General features: G+C 40.3%; 1 protein-coding gene across 2 annotated transcripts in view; it reads right to left on the bottom strand.

Moving 5' to 3' along the window:
• Positions 1 to 22,189, bottom strand: part of HGF (hepatocyte growth factor) — an 85,392-nt gene that overhangs the window by 10,127 nt on the left and 53,076 nt on the right. For both annotated transcript variants that reach the window (XM_090041893.1, XM_090041895.1), the window contains exons 9-16: positions 21,310 to 21,437; positions 18,922 to 19,024; positions 16,230 to 16,369; positions 14,262 to 14,300; positions 10,675 to 10,771; positions 5,826 to 5,900; positions 5,074 to 5,217; positions 2,929 to 3,035 (exon numbers count right to left, since the gene is read on the bottom strand). In XM_090041893.1, coding sequence (XP_089898019.1) covers positions 2,929 to 3,035; positions 5,074 to 5,217; positions 5,826 to 5,900; positions 10,675 to 10,771; positions 14,262 to 14,300; positions 16,230 to 16,369; positions 18,922 to 19,024; positions 21,310 to 21,437 — 833 coding nt within the window. The remainder of the gene's footprint in view (positions 1 to 2,928; positions 3,036 to 5,073; positions 5,218 to 5,825; positions 5,901 to 10,674; positions 10,772 to 14,261; positions 14,301 to 16,229; positions 16,370 to 18,921; positions 19,025 to 21,309; positions 21,438 to 22,189) is intronic.

Here is a 22,189-nt window from a genome sequence, read left to right as displayed (position 1 = left end):
GGATGATCTAGGAATAGCTATGCCTATTTTCTACCATGGGTACTTCCCATGCTTCTGGACTTGACTAATTGCTCCCATATCCCGCCCCCCCGCCCTTTTCTGCTATATATTTAAGCCTTCCTCAGAGGCACTGGGTATTGGCTACAACTAAGGCTGGGGATTTTCAACTGGGATGTGCTGATTCTCCTGATAGGAGCAAAGTCAGAGATTCCTGGTTAGAGGGTCCTGCCCCTACATTCAAGTTCAGACCAATCTCCATATTTAGGGGTAGGAAGGAATTTTACCCCATGTTCAAATTGGTATGGACTGTGGGGTTCTTTTCCTTCCTCTGTAGTAGGGGGCATGGCCCTCTACCCAGGATGTCTTAAGCATATTTTGACAACTTTTTATAGAAGCAGGACATTGGCTGCTGTGGTTCCCCTGCTATACCTGTGGCAAATTAGGGTGTTAGATCTATGTTGTGTCACGGTTAATGGTAGTCTTAGGTAGAATATAGATTCTGGTTGTATGGGAAGGTTTGCACAGGGATGGATCTGCCTGGGGCAGGGGACTGACCTAGACCTCTGGAGGTCCCTTCCAGCCCTACTTCTCTATGAATTCATGACTCTGATCACTGTACACCCACATGTGTAAGCTGGGTCACACAGCTTTTCCTCTGACAGCATGTAGTGACAATATGTATAAGCTACACAATTTAATATAAGGATCTAACCAAATGGTTCCCTCAGCAGCTATATAAGGGAAGCCAGAATCATGTCCTTAACTGCACTGACACTCACCATCAGATAAAAAAACAGGCATAACAACAAGTACTTCCTTATGTGACAGGAGTACTCTGAGGACTACTACATTAATCAGTCAGACCTATTAAAACAAGAGAGCACAAACTACTCCTATTAATTATCCTGGGCTACTATTTGTTCTGCCAACAATTCTCTCTCTTATTACTGAACACCACTGTAATCAGACCTTCTATTCCCTAGCGGTGCCTGTTGGATGTTGTCTGCCTGCTAATATCATAACCATGAAGTATAACTACTATTCTCATGCCCAAAGAGAGGACGCAGAACTCCATTTAAGAAACTCTGCCATTTGATTCAATGGTGGGCCTGCAGCCCTCACCCTGCGGAGGCTGATAGAGTGTTTCCAGTTGTGAAGGCCGTCTAAATCCCAAGAATCCCAGGTGGTCAAATACATCAGTAATGAAAAAACTTAGCCACATTTTATGATTTGCATTTTCAGTTCCCTGAGTCAACACTAACACCACAAATATAAGCCATCTTACACTTTCACACAGGACCTCTTACTCCCTTGTGTGAGATAACTGCACCATGAGGGGTTAAAGTATACTCTGAGTGGGGCTGCTATTCCATCCCCCATATGCCTGGTAGGGAGTAAGCGGGTAAGAATGAGGTCTTCATGTCATTTTCCAGCATAGTGACCAATTCAATAACTGGTGCACAAAGAGGAACAATCTGATTTAAGGTTGGTGTAGATTACTTCCTAACCCTTAAACAGTGAGGGGTGGGAATAACTAAACAGTAATCCTCATAGATTTGTTCTAGCTCCTAGTCTGCTTTTGGGGCAGTGCAACTATGTTGCTGTCAGTTATTCATGATTTGTGGCAGCAGCAAAACTAAGCCTGGAGTAATTATTGTCATCTGACAACTCATAACTATCAGTCAACATATCATTATTTGATATTTGATAGTTTATACATGTCTGCTCTCCCCCACAAAATTGATATTAAAAAAAAAAAGAGAGAGAGAATAAGCTACCTTATTATGGCAACAAAGTCAAACACTCTGAAGTTAGGTAATACCAGAATTAAATGTTGCCTATGCCTCTTTAATTCGCCATGCCTTGTACCTAGACAACATGGCACAGCCTTGGATTACATGATCCTTTTTCTCCACAGGACCCTTAACTCAGTGCACAGAATGGCTTGTGTTCATTTAATGAACATCTGTTCAATGCTTTGTTTTCTCTTCACTGTATGGTCCTGGCCCAGAATTACTGTCTGCTATTTGAGCCCTGCTATGAAGACAGAATTTTAATTTCCTCTTTGTTTTTTCTATGGTGTCCATCATTCCGGTATCCAAACATTCCACCAACAATTTATTTTCACCATCAACTCAACTGTAAAGACCTTTGTCCCATCTTATTCTGCTTGGCTCCCTCACATGTTTCAATCTTGTTCCCTCTGCATCCTAATCTGGACGTTTTATTCCCCATGCTACCCAGACACAGCAAAGGGGGCACTGACAGCTATATTAGGAGAAACAGTTCCAGTTCCAGGGCTCACCCACAGGCCAGGCCACTTGTAGCACAGAACTGGAATTGCTCAAATGCACATGGAAAAATTCCCAGGCAGATGAACACTTCAGAGATTTTATCTGCTAAACTCTAGACCATCAGGATGAACCCTACACTTCAGTGTAAACATCTCCATGTAGAAGCCCATACTGAGCATGTGCCAACTGTGATCTTATAATGTGGTCAAATTTAGTCCAATTTTAATGGTTATGGCAGAAAGATTCATCCCTGCCAAATTTAAAATCCCTACAGGGAAGTGCTGTAACTCCTCACAGAATATGGTGCCCATTTATACACACACACACATTTTTTATAGTCCAGTCATCAGAAATGGCCAAGCTATTCTGGCTGGGGTTTGACTTTTTTTTGTTTTTCCTAGAAAAAATAAAATAGAAAATAGCTGAAGGCAGATATGGAGCATGGAAAAATGTAGCTGAAACATATTTTGACAAATTATAAGCAACTGAAAACAGGGTCTTAAAATGGGAAGGGTTGGTGGCTTTAATAACAGGTAGCCATACAAGTTTCACCTATATTATATTAGGAATGGGAACTAAATAGGCTGTCAACATACTTTATTTTATTTAGTTTTAAAACACAAGTCTCTCTTACATCCTGTATATCCCCATCCATAAACACTGCAAGCGGTCTTCTCTGGAATGGTACATCCAGAAATGGGCAGTCGGATTATATCCACCTCAGCATTCAATACTGCAGGTCTGGGAAAAGAAACCAAAGAATACATGTAAAGGATTTTTCATGATAAAGTACAGTATTTGTCAAAATATCATTAAAATATATACTAATTCACAGTAGGAATTACAATTGGGCCAATATTGTGCTTTCTTTTCCATCTTATTAAGACCTGACAGATCCTTTTAAATATTTTTTGCATTTCATCTGTGAGTCATCAAAATATTTCATAGACTGCTGTCCCAACTTTTATCCTTTTTCATTTTTTGTATAGTGATGATATAAAGGAAATGTATTTAATTAAAATAAACATTTCTGATAATATGAAGATAGTCTGAAGGTCCTGTGTACAAAATGATCTCAGTTACACTCAACTGTTTATTCTGTAAATTGAAACCATACTCCATTCTAGGGGTTTTTTATGTCTATTTCTTAGGGAGGGTGGAGAGGAGTGGGGATGGACAGACCTGGTCATCAGGAGGAAACATGTAGGACATGTTGTTCAAGAAACACCATACGTTTTTCAGATGGGATTGCTGAACCAACATTTTTCAATGCCAGGTGAATTCCACCTGCTTGAAGTCCAAGTATTCAGGCCCGGTCATTGTGCAAATCTTGGTAATTTAGGAACTGAATGATGTAAACAATTCATCACAATCTAATGGCTGTAGCTATTCAGGTATCAACACACTCCAGTTACTGGATCTGCATAAACAGAGATCTACAGGTCTCCCCTTGATGCTCCCAACTCTTATGGGGTTTTTTATTTGTTTGTTTGGAGTGTTTTGATTTGGTTTCATTAGACTGCTTATGACCAATGTAGAAGGTGTTTCCATGCCTATTGGTAGTGGACCAGAATCCCTTTTCAGCTGCTGTACACAACTAGAAGACAAAAATACTAAAACCTAAACAGGTAAGTTCCATCGAACTGCTGTCCTTTGTAAAAGCAGAACCTGGGCATGGCTGGAAATTAGACAGCTATTGGGTACCTTTACACAAAACGGGGGAAAAATAGCCTTCAAAAACTAGCCACAAGGTTATGAATTATTTCACAGTGAGTAGAGCTGTTCAATGGGGTTTTTTTTGGCAAAACTGGCTTTCTGAACAGACACAGCATACTAGAAAATATTGGCTTTGACCAAGTTTTTTTAAAGAAAACATTAAATTATTTTCTAATATTTCCCATCCTTTCTTGATGTTACTTTATCCTGCTCTCATCTCAGTAAGGATAAAATGTGTAAAATTAAAAATTGAGGCAGCTTGCAGACATTAAAAAAACCCCAAAAAACAAAAATTGCATTTTAAACTCGGCTCATTCCCATGCTCAGCCACATGCATGCCTGGAAGAGGCAGTGACTTAGCTGGATTCACCTTGTCTGACATCTGTAAAAATTGGGCACATTTGTGGGGCTTTTTTGGCACTTTTATCTAATAGCTGATTGAATCAGCTTTAGCTAAAAGTGTCAAAAAGCCCCACTGAAGTACCTGATCTACACAGACACTGCAGAGCCAGGTCAAAGTAACGCGCTGCTTCTTTCCATAAAGTACGTCGTTGGGTTTTTTTCTAAATGTTTGCAAGCAGCCCAAATTATTTTTTTCTCTTTCTCTTTTAATTTGATTTATATTTGAAGTTTTTGTCAAACCACATTGCAAACCAGAGACGAACACAAGAGTGTTATTTATTTGTGTTGGTGAAATATATTTGTCTGTTGTACAATCAGTTCTAACCACGAGTTTAATCTGTATAAATATAGTCTACAACAGGGCTTAGTAACCCACAGCCTGCCAAGCAATTACATGTGGCCTGTGAAGCTGGGAGATCAGCGTCAATTTGGCGGCAAGCCAGTGACAATGTGGTGGGTTGGAAGCGATGGTGGCAGAGATGGTAGCTAGGTTGGAAGCAGTAGCCTGTCTTTGGACCGAGCTCCACTAGTTCAGCCTGTTGCTCTTAAGCCAACCCCAGATCTATAATACTGTTTCTGTCAAAGTCAAAGCCCATAGTTCTTACTTAGGAAAACTGTTATCAGCTGGGGGTCTTAAGAGTTAGTGGTACAAAAAACTAACCTGGCAAGTTTCAGTAACATCAAATCAGACCCTTCAGGACCATACACCAACTGGGAAATATTCCGAATTTGTCTTTTCGTCCCTTCTCTCTCTTCAATGTCATGAACTCCAAGCCAAGCTTTATAGTCTTTCAAATCTTTGTACCTATGTAAGGCAAATTTGATATGACACACTGGGGTTTTACTTACTGTATAACACAATAATACAAAACTATTTTATAGTGTGCCGTGACTATCATGTAAACACTGACTGATTTAAACTAACACTCTTAAATAATATTATGCACACTGCCAATTTCAGATCCAAACCAAAGCTCTTCCAAAATCAACATGGCCAGATGAAGGGTTTGGGATTGGAACCACTACATAGTTTTAGCTCAAACTGGTATGAAACATAACTGTTGTTCCCTGATAGTGGCCAAACTTGCTAATTCTCAGATGATGTGAATCCTTGACCTTCCAGAGGTCTGACCAACACTTGCATTATACTCTGGCTATTTCAGCAGCAGCATTAAATTAATTTTAAAGAGGCAAATACCTAACACTTACACTTGAAAATATATTCATGCTTGTCTATAAAATGTCTAGTATTCCTCAGAAGCAATGAATGTAATAATAAATATAAATACCAAGGTCCTTAAATATCAAAAGAGAATGATTAAAGATAAAGCAAAAGCAGCTCTAGGAAAGAAGCCTTGTGCTTCAGTCCTACAGGAAAGAAATACATTTCAATAATGCTACAAATTACTGTACCGAGAAGGGAAGCACTGTCTTGCAGTTAGCACCCAGTTCTCATGTATCAAAGAGCCTCCACAAATAAGTCTATCCCTGAAAAAAAAAAAGAGTAGAAGAAAAATAAAACTGTTTGCATGTACCAAACCTAAATCTCTAACAATGCTTCTGGCACTTGGCTATGTAATTCACATTGTTATAACTGAATATATTGCTAATGAAAGGTGGATTAACAAGCTCAGAAAATACCTCTCTCCCTCTAGCCACAGTACAGTTTTAAAAAGGACAGAAGTGGTATGGATTTCCCAAGACTGTCACACCAGTGGCCAGATCCAGACATGCAGGCACATGCGTTTCTTCAGGGACAAACAGCAGCAGTACAATACGTGCCACCACTACTTGTCCCTGGGGAATGCCTGTGCATGTGCACTCTGGCATGCGGCCGGTTGCCCCAGGGGAGGCTGGGGCCAGCACCTGGGCTGGCTCCAGAAGCCTTACATGGGGTCAAAGGGGGCAATCTGGCAGCAGGGAGCTTGGCTGGCAGCTGGAGCATGGCTCTGGCTGGCCAGGCTCAAGTTCTGGGAGATGCACGCTGCTGCTACATGCACTGCCCTGCTTTTTTCTGCTGTGGGTATTTTTGACACCAGGATCTCCTGGTGTCAAAACCTACCCCATGCTGCAAATTAGCAGTGTGGGGAATGCCTGAATTTGCAGTGTGTGCAGTATGTGGTGCCGCAGGAAGGTCTGCAGAGCCACATACTTCACACGCATGCTCATCTGGATGAGTATGCTCATACTGCACATGCATGCTCATCTGGACATGCTCAATGTGTCTAACAAGAGATGACAGGGAAGTTCAGTTTATATAATTTATCTTTTTATTCATTCCTTGGTATCAATGTTGAAGCTAGGAAGTGAGCCAAATATAGAATTGCAATGATATCAATATAGTAGAGACAGGACTGAATTCACCTGGTGATTTCACACAAGCCTCCAACTGCCAGCAGGGAAAAAAAAGCAACATTTGTTCTTTATTGAACTAGGTATTATTCAAAACTTTAACCTAGAAGTAGAAAGTTCCTATTTGATTACTAATTCCTTGAGTTTTATAGTTTCTCTTAAGGCACATCCAGATGAGTGCACACGTGTGGTATGTAGTGCTGCAAACCACACATGCAGGCATTTGCCACGCTCCTAATTTGCAGTATGTTAGGGTTTTTTTGACACCAGAAGATCCCAGTGTAAAAACAACCTGTGCCTGAAAAAAGCATGGTGGAGCACATGGCAGCAACATGCACTGCCCGAAACTGGAGCCTGGCCAGTCAGAGCCATGCTCCAGCTGCCAGCCAGGCTCTGTACACTGGATCACCCCCACTGGAGCCCTGGGAGGGCCCCGGGACCCCAGCTAAGGCTGCCTGAGACAGCCAGATGCTGGTCCTAGTCTCCCCTACCCAACCTGGGGCAACTTGCCGTGCCCCAGAGCACTTGTACACAGGCATTCCCTGTGGACAACTATGTTCTACTGCTATTTGATCCTGGGAAAATGCACGTACGTGCTCATCTGGACATGCCCTTGTAGTTCAGTTGGAAACAATCTGTGGTATGTGACATCTTATGTGTGATTATAAAAATTGCAACCTAATAGATGAAGAAAAATTTAAGTGAGCAACATGAATATTCCTATTCCAGGAATAAAGAAGAGAATTTGAAATGCAAATTAGTAAGCTTCTTTCTTTGTACCTCCAAAATTGTTTTTATTTACTGCTGCTCTTTGGAAGTGAGTCAGAACAGTCAGCAATTTGGGAAAAGCTTAACTTTTCACAATTTATAAATTCAAATCATACAGATGTTCAGAGCTTTAGAAAGAACTACTGGAAGAATCCCAGACTGATGCTTATTCTATATTGCACTTCAAAGACAGCAGAACAACACAGATGGGTGCCTTCTATTTCTTTTGGTCTGTGTTCCAGTCAAGGGACAAAACATCTGGCCCAACTGGCTGGATTTTTTTAAAAGCTAGTTTCTGCCCAGATTTCTTATGAATGTATCAGAAACAGGAGAATATAATTTTTTTTTTTTAATCAATGTCAGTTAGCAGTACTGATATCATCCCCTTTAAGAGCTTCAGAGGCAAAAATTCTGCTTTCCCACTGACATAAACTTTGAAATAGCTGGAGATTTGCTTAGATATACTGATAACAACATCTGGCCTCAACTGCAGATGCTCAGGGATGTAAAACCGTGTGTCACTGAATTTCTTTGTATTGTAGATATTGAACTTATCTGCAAAATATGGACACAGATATGGGTTTTTGAATATTTCAAAGCTTAGGCGTGTTCAGATCTGCCACACTGGCTTTGCATTTTATGATTTGGAGTCTAAGAGAATTAAATGTCTATAAAATCAGGAGCCAGATTCAGTTTTCAAACTCTTTCCTCCTTCCTGAAAAGTATTGACATGATGTGAAGTTTTGGTTCAGGCCCATATTTTAATTACTGGGTTGTTTGTAACAGTACACTTACAGAAAACTGTGCATCTTCAACCGATTCCACCTCAGGCTTTTTTAATGCCTGTACCTAGCCTGGATCTCCCAATCCCAACTCCCAGGGTAAGTGTCATAAACACTATGGGCATTTATACGTGTGCTATGGGAATGGGCAAGGGGGTGCTTTAATTAGAGTGGCTCCTAAAGCATTTCATGTATCAGTGTCCCCACAGTGAAAAATGGCAGCAGGGACGCTTTAACTAAATCTTGAACAAGCTTTAGTCAAAGCACTCCCACCACCATTTTTCAGCATGGGGACATTGATACATAAGACAACGGAGTCTGCAGGAGCAAGGTAATTACCATGCTCCAGCAGACTTGATTAATCAAGTTTGTTCCAACGTGCTGTAATTACAGAGCATCAGAGCAGCCTCGCTGTTCATGTATAGGTGCCCTATGGTATTGAACTAAAAGGGAAGCCGACACTAGGAAGGCCTCCTCCCGTTTCAAACAGCCATCCTCTCTCATTATTTTCCATCCAACCAAAGTTTCCGGGACTTGCACAGAATTATCCACCTTGTTAAGTGGAACAGGACTGTCCCAGTGGCTATAAGTTGATCCCTTCTACTCAGAAGGACAGGTCTAGTCACCCAGATGGAAAGAAGAGCTAAGAAATCCATTTAAGTGACAAAAAAAAAAACTTTAATACATCTATACTTAGAAACAGGGCATTTTTACACACGCTGTGAGATGCAACACTGGGCACTTTAATTAGCAAGCTGTGCTAATTAAAAGCACCTGTGCATCACATGTGTCAGCATCCCTTCATGTCCCCACGCTGGAAAAAATGGCAGCAGGGTGCTTTGAACTAAAGCTCATGTTTTATTTTATGTTTTATTTCAAAACGCCCCACCACCATATTTTCAGCACGGAGACGGGCAGGGACTCTGATACACGTGACGCAGAAGGTCGCCAGAGCACATCAATTGCCATGCTCCAGCATACTCAACTAATCACTGACTTTCCAGTATGTCTGAGCAGGCTCTGCACACATGTATAGAAGCACATACATAGCACTCAAATGCCTACAGAAACATAGGATTTAGGCTTGAGTATTTGCAGAGGCTAGACATCTTCAGTGTTGTCACACATATGCAGCAATTCCTGCCACTGCCCAGCTGAAACTTCATCATGAGTCTAATCTAATTGGATGCTAGCAGAAGTTAAAAAAAAAAAAAAGTGCTTTACCGGAAGAAGCAGTGCATTACTTCAACCCAGCTCTGTAAAGATTGGGCACTTCAGTGGGGCTTTTTGGCACTTTTAGCTAAAGTTGATTCAATCCGCTATTAGATAAAAGTGCCAAAACCCCCCCACTAAAGTACCTGATCTTTACAGATGCTGCAGAACCAGGTTGCATGCTGCCTCTTTTTGGCATTTGCAGGGCTTGGTGTGGGAGTGCACCACATTTAAAATAAAGCATCACTTTTTTTGGATTTTTTTTAATGTCTCCCATTTAGTAGGAAGTAGGTTAGGAGCAAGAAAGGCATTGGTGACAGGAGGACATAGAAAAGCACTGAAGGACACTATGCCAATGATCCAAAAACCCCATTTTTACAAAATATCTTTCCTATCATAGGTTTCTGCTTGCAGGTTCACTTTAACAGTAAAAACAGGACTGGTTAGGAGTGACAAATATCAAAATGAAGATTTTCATGTTGATTTTTTTTGTTTTACTTGGCACTAAATAGAACAATGTGAGATGAAATGCTGCTATGAATTTTACTGGACAGGATCTTGCAAAATGCAATGTTTCCAGCTGTAAACATTAACATATTATTTTACAGAAAAAAGGGGATTTCCTTATTGTCCATACTTATTTCTCATACAAATTCTAATTCAATTGCATGTAATGACATGAACAGATACCCTTAAATGTGACACCAATGTAAATTCTGCATATGTCAATATACATCCAAATGCACAGCTCTTAAAGTAAAGGAGGCATCATGCAACTACATTTTCTTACATCTAAAACACTAGAAAAAAATTGTGTTTTAAGGGTGGAAATAATAGTTACGATGCAACAAGATTTACAGTAGCTAATCTACAACACAGAAGATTTATGATCTATATAGATTTGATTGATAGCATATGATTTATAGCAGGTTTATGATCTATATAGAACAATAAAAGTTTTGAACCTAGTCATTGACATGAAAGCTGTAGACTCCAGAATATCAACATTTATTGCGAATGGGGGGGGTTGATTATCCAGTGTTGAACTACAGTCTACAACCTGCATGGAGATCCACGTTTAAGGTAATTTCAAAGCAAATACTCTCTTACAAAAGCACTGTGTTCTTTCTGTGCAAAGTTATAGTTACCTGTACATCAAACTAACCATCCATCCTGAGTTATTTTGCATTGGGATTCCATTTACAACTCTCAACTGCTTTGTTGAGGCACAAGGAATGACAGTATCTGAAAGCAGGTCCAGAGATCACATTTTACTAAAAACAGCGGTAGGAAACCTGTACAATTGCACATAAGGACCACAGAAAGGTCAATATTGAATATAATGGAGACTTTTTTTTTTCCTCAGAACTACTAAAATGTCTTTAAACAAAATTCAAAATAACTTCAATAGGATTGGGACTGGGCCATAATTTTAAAGGGGTTGTTGACAAACACATGTACCTGGTTTTAGGATCAAAATTTATAGAACTAAAAAACAAATATTGAAAATTACCACGTTTCATCACGTGCAAGGTGAATAAATGTTACAGAATATGTTAAAGGTATCAGCTCACTAAGGGATTTTTACATTTCCTTCTGTAAATCCAATTTTCTTAAAGCCACAGGTCATTTTCTGGGTTTTTTGTTGTTTTTTTCTCTGTGTGCTAACAGAAATAAGGACCAGGTCCAATTCATTCTCATAGGTGCCTCCACCTAAGTACTGCAACACCTAGAACTTGGACATCTTGCCTTAGAAGGGTGATCCAGATCAACAGGGTAAAGATACTAAAGATCCTTACAGCATCAAGAGAGAACTGACTGCTTCCAATGGGTGAACCTGAATTCTTAGGTGCTTAGCAGCAAGATGCCTAGAAATAGGCAGAGGAAAATCATAGGTATATTCACAGCTTATGTATCTAACTCAGGGCTGCAAAGGGCATGCCTCCATTGGGCATCCAGAGAGCCCACAAAGGATGCATTTTTCAGACCAAGATGCCTAACTCACCATAATTGCACTGAATTCTATACAAAGGACAGCACCTACTGTGATCTCACTCTCCAATATGGATTTGGATATCTGTAGTTGTGCCATCAATCTGTTGTACAATAGTGGGTTAAGAAGTTGCTCAGGAAGCATATGTCTCTGTTTCTAGGTCCACACAAAGGCTTTTGCTGCAAGAATTATTTCAGTGCATATGCGTGTGTTTTAAATCAATAGCTGTCTAATGTAAAATGCATAAACAGTACTGATAGTAGTGATGGGAACCAAGGATCCCTCCTGAGTTGCTCACTGGGATACAGTCATGTTGTCTCTTTCTTATTTTCCTTGCGAGTTCACTAGGATGGTACTGCCATCCAGCCTGTTCCCTAGTCTCATGGTCATCTCCAAAGTAGGAGATAGAAGCTAACAAGTACCTGGAACAAAGATCCACCACTTTCATGGCAAATGCTCTAATCATGTCAAAAGTAGGTGCTGTCATGAACCTTGTTATGTTTTGGGGGCTCACGGGGAGTCATGAATGTTTCCTTTGTTTTATGGTACTGATATAGCATGTATGTGTGGTTTTGTTGGAATGCCAATGGTATGCTGCGTCCTTTTAGATTACTGTTATCACCATATAAATGATGTTATGCTGTCTATATATACCTTTATAATTTTGGATATGATTCAGTCAGGGGACTGAGGCATGCATACTTAAAGCCAATTACCATCCTCCTCTCCAACCCCAAGCACAGACAGAAAGAGTTAGTCCCAAGGCACAGTCCACCTTTGATGAGGGAAATCAACTCTATAATAGCCAAGGCATCTGGGAGAAATTGCTCTGGGAGTAATGGGCAATTGGAGTAATGCTGATAGGAGGCTTTTTAGGGTAGAATCAAATCTCAGGCTTTGGGGTTCAGTGACCCCAGTTACCAGGCCTGGTAGAGTCAGCAGGAAGGCTGATCTCTAAGAAGTCTGGCAGGTCTCTCAGGAGGGACTAATCTGTAGCCAGATGAGAGGTTAAGGAACTTTATTTGTTTTGCCTTTCTGTTTTTTAAACCTACAGTCTGTTTGGCTTATACAATTCTTTTTCCCTACATCATAAATCTTGTTGTTTTGACTCCTTATTGATTGCCGGTGGACAAAATTATTTCTGGGCAAGTGACAGATACTGTGAGCTAGCTCTCTCTACAGAGAGAGGCAACCATAATTTCTTCTCAACCCAGAAGAGGGACGAGGGAAACCTGCAGCTGGCGTCTACAAGGTCCGGTAGAAGGACAGTAGGGAGCTATCCCAGGGCAAGCTCTGTCTGTTTCATAGGGAGATTGGCAACAGAGTGAGGAGAAATTTGGGGTTCTGTGGACAGATGTGTGACAAGCACTGTTATGCAAAAGGTGGGTACTGCCCCAGAGACGGTGCTCAGGACTATATGCCATCATGGCTCCGCATAATTGAGTGCCGTTGTCAGCATCAATCAAGCATTAGGCATGCTTTCTGAGTGCGTAGCACATTGGGAACTTAGGCAAGAAGCAAGCTTTGCTTGGTAATATTTGTATTGGCCCAATTATCATATTTACTTTAATTCAAGGCAAGGTTTCTTTCTCCCGTCAACATGGGGTAAAAAAGCTTTGTCTTAGATTCAAGTACAGGCCCAGGGCAGCCCAAGCCTGGCCAGGCAGAAGCAGCAGTAACAGCTCCAGGCCTGGCTTTGGGTAAATATGATATACAGCTGAGAGAGATTAGTCTAGAGAAGAAAAGACTGAGAGGGGATTAAAAGCAGCCTTCAACTACCTGGAGGGTGGTTCCAAAGAAGATGGAGTTGGACTGTTCTCAGTGGTGACAGATGACTGAACAAGGGAGGTCTCAAGTTGCAGCAAGGGAGGTTTAGGTTAGATAATAAGAAAAACTTTTTACTAGGATGGTAGTAAAGCACTGGAACAGGTTACTCAGAGAGGTTGTGGAATCTCCATCCTTAGAGGTTTTTAAAACCCGGGTAGACCAGGCCTTAGCTGGGATGATCCAGTTAGGGATGGTCCTGCTTTGAGCAGTGGATTGGACTAGATGTGACCTCCAGAGGTCCCTTCCAACCCTACTTTTCTATGATTCTATGTTAGCCAAGCTTTTGGGCACAGCATGCCCTTCCTCAGGTTTGGGAAAGAAGCAAAGTCAGCCGCAGCTAGTGTACTGGATAAAACAATGGCTTATACTCCATTTTGTAAGGAGAATAGTCATTAAGATAAAAAGGGGAAGAGGGCAGTAAATCCGTGGAGGAGTTAGCTATCAAATGTAGCTACAAACCAAGCAAAAGAAATAGACTTCAATAACCTAAAGAAAAGCTCTTCAAATGGACAGAGATAGTCGTGGTACCAGGAAGTTAGCAGAGAATTTGCAACAGTTTAGGTAGGAGCAAGATGTCTAGGTACTTGATCTGGATCAATTTTAAGTATATCTAAGTGTCTAAGACTCAGACTCAGTCTATGTGTCTATGATTCTTTTTCAGCCAAAATGGAAGCTGCTAATACATTTCAGAACCTGAGCAGCTTTGTAGCTACTGGAATGAGACTGATCCAGTTCACTTTCTGTGACATCTGCTTGTGTCCCTTTTAGGCACATATGAGAATGATTGGTGGGGAGCCCCAGTAGCGCTAACGCTACAGAAGTTACTCAGGTTCCTTTAGAGCATGCACAGAAACACACAGAAGAGAGGAAAACTATCATAAAGTAACAAAGGGCAAATAAGTAAAAATTACTTACTATCTAAACTGGTTGTGGCAGGAGTAGTATCACCTTTACCTAGGCAAATTCACAAGACATCCATAATAAGAAAAAAATAAGTTGAGTCATAATAGGAAAACAAATACTGTGTTAAAGATCAATAACTTACCAAATTAAGATTTCAGTAGGCTTTGAATCAAGCCATAAAGGCATGTTTAGTAGAAAGGAACAACTGGATGGAATTCAGATAAAATTTAGCAACATTTAAAAAATGTTAATTTTATGTGGTTTTCTGCTTGGCTAAAATCTGAATGTCTGAACTATGAGACATGCACCACATGTACACTGTAAATTCAAGATAAGTATTGGCCAATACTAACAAATAAATAAGGGTATGATTTTCCCAGGGGCCTAAAGGAGTTATGTGACTAAATCCAACTGAGATTCAAAGGAAGCTGGGTTCCAAACTTACTTCTACCCTTTTGAAAAATGCAAGTCTTGACTTTATGCTTATATTAGAAAAAGTGCTTCTGAATGCAAATTTACTATCCAAAATCTGCCTCCACTCTATCTCCAACCCTAATCAGAATTCACTTATTTTCATTAAGTTCTGAAAGTCTCTGAAATTCTGTTCATGTTACCTTTTACAAGAGACCTTTTACCTTAGGATAATTTGAAGGCATGACTGTATTGCTTGTGGTCATATCTGAGCTAGCTTGTTCAGCTTCCTGTGCCAGTTTAACCATAGCAACACTGGCTTCTGCAAAGGATTTACAAGTCCACCCAGTACCAGGGGCAAGCACTCAGCACAGCAGCTGAAGCCCACATCTGTCACAGCTACAATTTTATCAGTACACAAGTTAACTGATTTAAACTAGTTCTAGTATATCTACATGAGCTGCATTCATTCCTCTGGACTGCAGAGGAATTAGCAGGAATAGCACTGCCAGTGATAACCAAAAATCATGCCCACTAATGTTTGCTATAAGTACCTCATTAGTATAGACAATACAATCAAAAGCAGAATAAATTTATCATTTCTTCAACTACTGCTTTTCTACCTAACAAGGAAAAATACTTCTGCACAGTCTGTTTACTTTCCAACAATACAACATAAAGCACATGCATTTAGAGAATCTCCCTCTTAGACCAGATGCCGTGCCAGGTCATGATAAAATACTGCCAATTGCTTGTAGAAATGACTATAACTTATCCTTAAACTCCAGAGATCACACGAACACATCCAAGAGCCTGTTTTACTATATAAATGGTCTCCCAGGTTATGAAGCATTTGTGGTTTTAAGCTACAAATTGAAGAAGGATGTCTTTCATGTTTAAACATGCATTCCTATCTTTTTCAGCCTGAACTTCTTTTTCCACTAAACCTCAATTATTTTCCTGATCCCTTTTGATTACATTTGATAAAGCCGTTACATTTCTAATATACAATTTTAGTAGAAATGACATCCATAACATTTTTTAAGAAGGGGATCATTAAATCATTCTATAAAGTTTGAAGGTAGCCACCCAAAAATATATGCCATGTTTTATCCTCATTTAACAATGAATTGGGGCACAGAGATTTTGGTCACATAGGAAACCTCTTGCAGAGAAGGTATTTGACCTTGGTCTCTGAAGCCCCAGGCCAGTACCCTAACCCCTGGGCAATCCTCCCTCCCCTGCCAACCTGACTGTGCCAAGTAGTCCCACTGGAAAGCACTTGCCCATCTGTTAGACTTCCATCTATGCTGCTGCAGCACCTACATAAAACAGCCTGAAAGCCAGTCCTGGAAGCATCCCCTGGCACAGGCTTTGCACAGTCTCTGGACAGCCAGCTTCTCCCATTGCTCCCAAGCTAAATTACTCCAAGTAGGAATGTAAATTGTCTGGTCCCACATGTGACAGACAGAAGTGAGACCAATTCACAAGGCACCTTTGCATAACTAAAATTATGCAGCTGACAGTAATTCTCAAGTTGCAAATGCCTGAGGCATACTCAGTACTCACATCTAGAAATAGGACAGTAGTCCCAGGGGATGAGGGGATCACTTGTGTAGCACCAGGGACCATGAGCATCATCATCTGGATTGCGGCAGTAGTTTTTCTTCAGTTTGCTAACATCTGGTTCCCTGAACACAGGTATATGCCTAAAGAAAAATATAGGATACCAATAAGCATTGGTAAATGAGTGTTGTCCAGACTCTGAAAGCTGATTGCACTGTAATGTCTCGTTGATTAGAAGTGTAGAAGACAGGATGTGAGCTGCCTAAATGTCTTTAAAATCTTCATTTTCAAAATCTTATGGCCCTAGCAAATTCAGTCTCATTGAAAGTAAATGGCTGAACAGAACAATGGCTAAATATCTTTTAAAATCTTGAGTTATGTCATTACACATTATTAACCATAGCTGGATGAATAATACAAAAAATGACTATGAACATTCATTTCTATTTTTACATCAGTTCAATTTGACTGTGTTCATCCTCCTTTTGTGTTTGTTTCTGCAAAGCTTCTGGCATCTGATAGGAGCTTGGGAATTATTTTCTAGTTGCTTTGAGGCCTGGAAAGAAATAATTTACCCAACTCAACCTAGAAACACTTAGCTTAGATTTTTTTTAAGGCATTTTGGTACTTGACAAAGCAGATAAGCACCTACCATCCACCCATTAGGGATCACTAGCATTTTAAAGCCTACAGCTCAGTCATCTGCCAAACCTGTTGGTACCTATTGGGCAGAGGTACCTAAGTTGTCCCTGGTTTATATTTTAATGTTGGCTAAGCACTGCTGCCACCTCCTGGCTAATGAGTGCCTCAAAGCCCTATCTCAAGCTGGATGAAAGGCCCTGCAGTTGTCTGCCCCACCCAGGATACAGTCTCTTAAGCAGATTCTGAATACACCTAAATCCAACAACATGGGTCCATAGTGAGATGTATGTTGAGTGCAAGCAACACTGTCAAGTGTGGACAGGAAAAAGAGAATAAGGGAGAGAGTATCAGACAGAAGCAAGTCATGAGCTACCTAAGCTGCAGACATCCTGCAGGCACCTAATTGCAGGAGAGGGTTCACAGCTGAGAAGCCCAAGCCAAGGCCTGCATGGTTTTCTGGTCCAAATGACTGGAGGAGCAGCAGGTCAGCATCTTAAGTGCCTAAGCTCCCATCTCATTTCATCACCACTATTTACTTATTGGAAAATAGTAATGTGTCTGCAAATATGAAAAAAAGAAGCTCCTTGGACCTCAACTTTCTGGGACAATTCCCTTGGCTGACTCAGAGTGTAACTGAAAGGGGAAATTGTGTCTTATCCCATCAAGTATCTCCTGTTTGTGCCAGTATCTTCTGTTCCTCCTGGAAGCTTAGACAACTCCCAGCTCAAAATCCCTGGCTGAAAATCCTTTCACTCTCTCCATGAACCCTACAGGTAACCTAGGCAGCATAGAACTACCTAATTCAGGACTAAAAAAATCCATTCAGTGGAAATACACTTAAATCCTTAACAGAGGATCCAGATGGGAATGGATCTGGAGCTTGTCTGGATGCAATGTATGCATGCCCATGAACAGACAGGTACGAGGCATCTCTACACTGGTTCTGTGATGCTGTTGAGGCTGCTGCCCAAAACCTGCTCCCACACCACATACACCAAACCCAGAAGTCGAATAAGGAGGACACTCAGACACTGCTCTTGAGAAACAGAAATCTTGAGAGTGGCAGCAGAAGTCACCTCTGGCACATCTTCAGTGCAATAGTTTCAGGTTTGAAATATGCAGAGCAGGAACAGGTGGTCAAAGCTTACTATTATTATTAGTGGCAGTCCCTATAGCCCCTCTGTTCTGGTCAGCTCAGGTACTCGAGATAATCATGCTGCTTAGTTCCATGCCCATTCTGAGTAGCTGAGGCAACTAGAACAGGACTTTAGGACCCAACCTGTATATGCACATTACAACACATCCCTGAAATGCAGTTGATTAATAAAGACAGTCAGCAAGTGGGTGCAGAAATTCCCACTGTAATGGTTAACTAACAAAGAACCAAACAGGGATGGCAGAAACTAAATACAAAACAAAGAACAACTACTTTCCAAAGTGAAGGAAAATAATTTGCTTTGCATCAGTAACAATGTGTCATTATTCTTAATGATCATGTGCCCACTGTACCTTTACTGAGAGAGATTTTTAGTCTTCTTTTCCTAACAAGCAGAGTCTGCACGGCAAGTAAAACTGAACTAGGTGCATTGCAGAGAGCACTGATATGCTCATAACCTTTCTTGGAGTGTTGATCCATTTGCAACAACAAATTGAACTGATGTCTATCAAATTCCATTGCCTTTTTTACCAGTGCATCAGCTTGGTTCTTGTTCAAGTCTTGTTCTTGACAATATTCAGAGAGTGCTCAGTAATTCATAATTCATGTTCCATAGGGAGCAAATACAATATAATCCTTCTACCCTCCTCTTCAGCATAATATTTGTAAAGGGCAGACAGGGGGGAAACCTAGCCAGTAAACTAAATGCTAAAGCCTGCAATTAGTGGTAATCCTGAACAAAGACACATTATGCAATATACTTAAATGTTGAAGAAAATTATCCTGCAAATCCCAAGGGATATTTTAAATGCTTGCAGAAGATACAGAGGTGGCAATTGGAAATGGTGTTTATATGGTACTCATTGCATGTACTCTTTGTTTAGTATGTAACAGCACCTCCTTAAATCTTCAATATTCTTGTCCCACAAGGAGCAAGTTAGCCCAAGTCTTGTCTTGGACAAATTCCCCATGTAATTCCTGCCGTTGCCACGGTAGCAATCTGGATAAAAAATGTTGAGAAAAAGAAAAGTTGAGGGAACTTTTCAGTCATCCAAATAATTAAATAAATCATGCTCTATATTTAGCAAACACTATACAAGATAAAACAAATGTAAGTAAAACTAGAGAAAAATAATCCACCTGAATTAAGATGGACACATCCCCTTTTTGATGCCTAGCATAGAGTGTGACTTTAGTTTTTAGATAAATTGGAAGCTTTTCAGTTCAAAATAATTTAATTACAGTTAGGTTTACACGATCATTGAAGAATCAACTTCAAAACACTGCCAGGATGCATTATGCTTTTAAAAAAAATAGTCCAGATGTTCTCAACTGAAACTGGGAATGAAACTTCTGAACTCATTAGTAGTAGCTCTGGATTTTGGCAGGAGTAGATAACAATTAAGTTATTCTTTCCTCTGGCAAGGCAAAAGACTAGAGTATCTTTAACACATCTTTAAAAATTGTTGTTTTTTTTAGGACAAATCATTTTTATTTCATGACCCATTAACACCAAATGTGTGTGAAAAGCTTCAAAGGGACCATTTAAAATGGTCAATAGCAGAAAAAACCCCATAAAAATAAACAATTTAATATCAGTGAAAAACAGATATCTTATTGTTAATAAAAATAAACTACTCATTTCCTTATCCTGCCAAGAAAATATCCAGTGAATGCCAGAATCTGCATCTATTATTTAATATCATTGTGATGTAGGTTCTAATGCAACACCCAGGCATATTTAACTAGATGTTGTGTCACTCTCCATTCTCAAGGGATAACAATATACCCTGTAGAAATGGCAAGAACTGGTTATAGAAGAATAGCTATAAAGAAAGCTCATCTAGGCTAGGCGCACACAGTCAAAAAGCCAGAGGTTGAATCAGTTAAATCTTCACAGGTTAATCCAAACTGCGTAGATTGAATTGATAAGCAAGTGAACAGACATTCACTTTTGATTCCAGAAATGCAGCCAAATGCCTGCAGTGGCCCAGGCCAGAAGCTGGGGGTCACTAAAGCAAGCCTCCTTGCTCAGCTGAGGCAGACAGCTTGGGCCAAGGCTACCTACCTACTCTGAGAAGTGGGGTTTGCAGGGGACATGCAAAGCATCCTGGGATGCTGGGGGACAGAGTTAATTTGAATCTGGAGGGGTTCTGGGACAGAAGTTGAATAAACTGATTTAACCTAAATCAGTTAAATTGGATGTTACATCCATCCAGGCTTCTCTTACGCCTTTTCCAGTCATAAGTGGTTTATGTGCACTGAACTTACGTTGTGTTGCAGATCTGAACTGGTTTCCGGTCACTTATACCAATTTATGTGTAATTTCTGTCCCTAGCTTTAATGTTTTAGTCTTTGATTTTATTTAAAGTTCACAGCTATACTAATTATTCTATTCCCAGAGGTGATTTACATGGAATTGTTACAAACCATCTCATGGTAATCATTGATTCAAACGATTAAAAAAAAATCTCCATCATTATATGATCAATATGGGCACATCTACTTGTGTGATTTACTGCAGTAGACTAATTAGCTCTACAGTAAAGCTTCATTGTGTACACATGTGGTGCTATTAAGCCACAATAAATTAATTGACTCCACTGTACAACAGTACTGACTGACACAAGTACTATCCTACAGCAGAGGTTAGTGTGCTGTAATGCATCTGTGAACAATGACCCAGGATGGCTGGGGCACAATGGTGCTACAGTGAGGGGCTGCCTGCTGTCTAGCCCCACACTGTAGCACCCTTGTGCCCCAACCAGCCCCCTCTACAGCACGTTGAGCTGGGGCAGAGCTGCTGTGGGCTGGCAGGCTGACCTACCAAGCTACTTGCCAGCTGGGGCTGTTCCATCCTGGCTCAGCATGATATGGCCCCAGGCACAAGTGAACAGACATTCACTGTAGAGGAACAAATGAACTGCACTGGAGTTTATTCAGGCACATTAACAGCACATGAAGATGCCCCCTATACATGGTAAAAAAAATAATGCGCCAGGAGCTCAGCTGTATGACAGCATTTTATTTGCCTTCATTGAGCATCTGGCTGGATAAATTAGAGCAAACCTTCACCTCTGTTGGAGTTGAGGGACTATGCCAGTTTTGACCTCATTTAGACCACCATAGCGACCCTAGAATAATTTAAGTGAAACCAAGGGAATTATTCAGTTTTAGGGTAGAATGGAAAATGGGGATATGTTTCTTATTTTCATGAGTGCCTATTTGACACCTTGAACCAGTTACATTTACTTAAAATCATATTTATCTCCTTGTGCCTATTACCTTGTTCACTTGAGACATCACACTTGGGTATTTGGGAACAATAACCAATCCGGATGTTTGGGTCAGTTGTAAAACACCATGGTGACTCAGATCCATCTGGATTTCGACAGTAATTCTCCCTTAAATCCCTGTAAAAAAATAAGCATGTTAGCTTACACTGCACATACCCTCAGACTGCTACAGGTTTCTAGTGCTTTTGTATTTTGAGTTAACAATAATACGGGCTCCTTGAGGTCTGCATACTATTGATCAATGTCAAGTGCAGACAGATTAAGAGCCAATAAAAATGCAGGGACTAGTAAAGTACAAAAATGCAACTCGAGTGTGGTTATGGGGAATCATTTCCAGTAGATCCATGCTTTGACTAGCTATAGGATTTCATTTGAAGTATAATAACATTTTAAATGTGGTTTACTTTCAACAGGGAAACACCACCATTTTTTTTTCTAAGCTTTCTCTGATTACATACTTACAGCATGCAAGCTGGTATCACATACACCTGAAACCCATTAGAAGCCCTTTTTTTTTTTTTTTTTTTAAACTACAGGCCTTTCAATAGCACTTAAAGTACCTAGTACTTTGAATGGCTCCACTGAACAGGTAGAGAGGGGTGCCCTGATGTTTGTCATTGATTTAATTAGGAAACCACATCTGAAAATATGAAAAATGTGTGTTGAAATACTATACAGGTATCACCTTTTCAGTAAGAGTCTAACCACGAGGGATTATCTTTACAAAACATCTCTCACAGCTTGAAGCAACTAGGCAAACTTCTCAAACATAAGTTTTATTATCCAGTCTGTCGAAAATTGTTCTCATGTTCTTCACTGTGCATGCGTGTAACCTTACTGTATTTTTCCATATGGAACAGTTGTCAGTA

Source organism: Crocodylus siamensis, chromosome 4 (assembly GCF_052110815.1).
Source record: "Crocodylus siamensis isolate JL-2025a chromosome 4, ASM5211081v1, whole genome shotgun sequence".
Taxonomy (NCBI): domain Eukaryota; kingdom Metazoa; phylum Chordata; order Crocodylia; family Crocodylidae; genus Crocodylus; species Crocodylus siamensis.
This window is presented reverse-complemented; position numbering and strand designations above follow the sequence as displayed.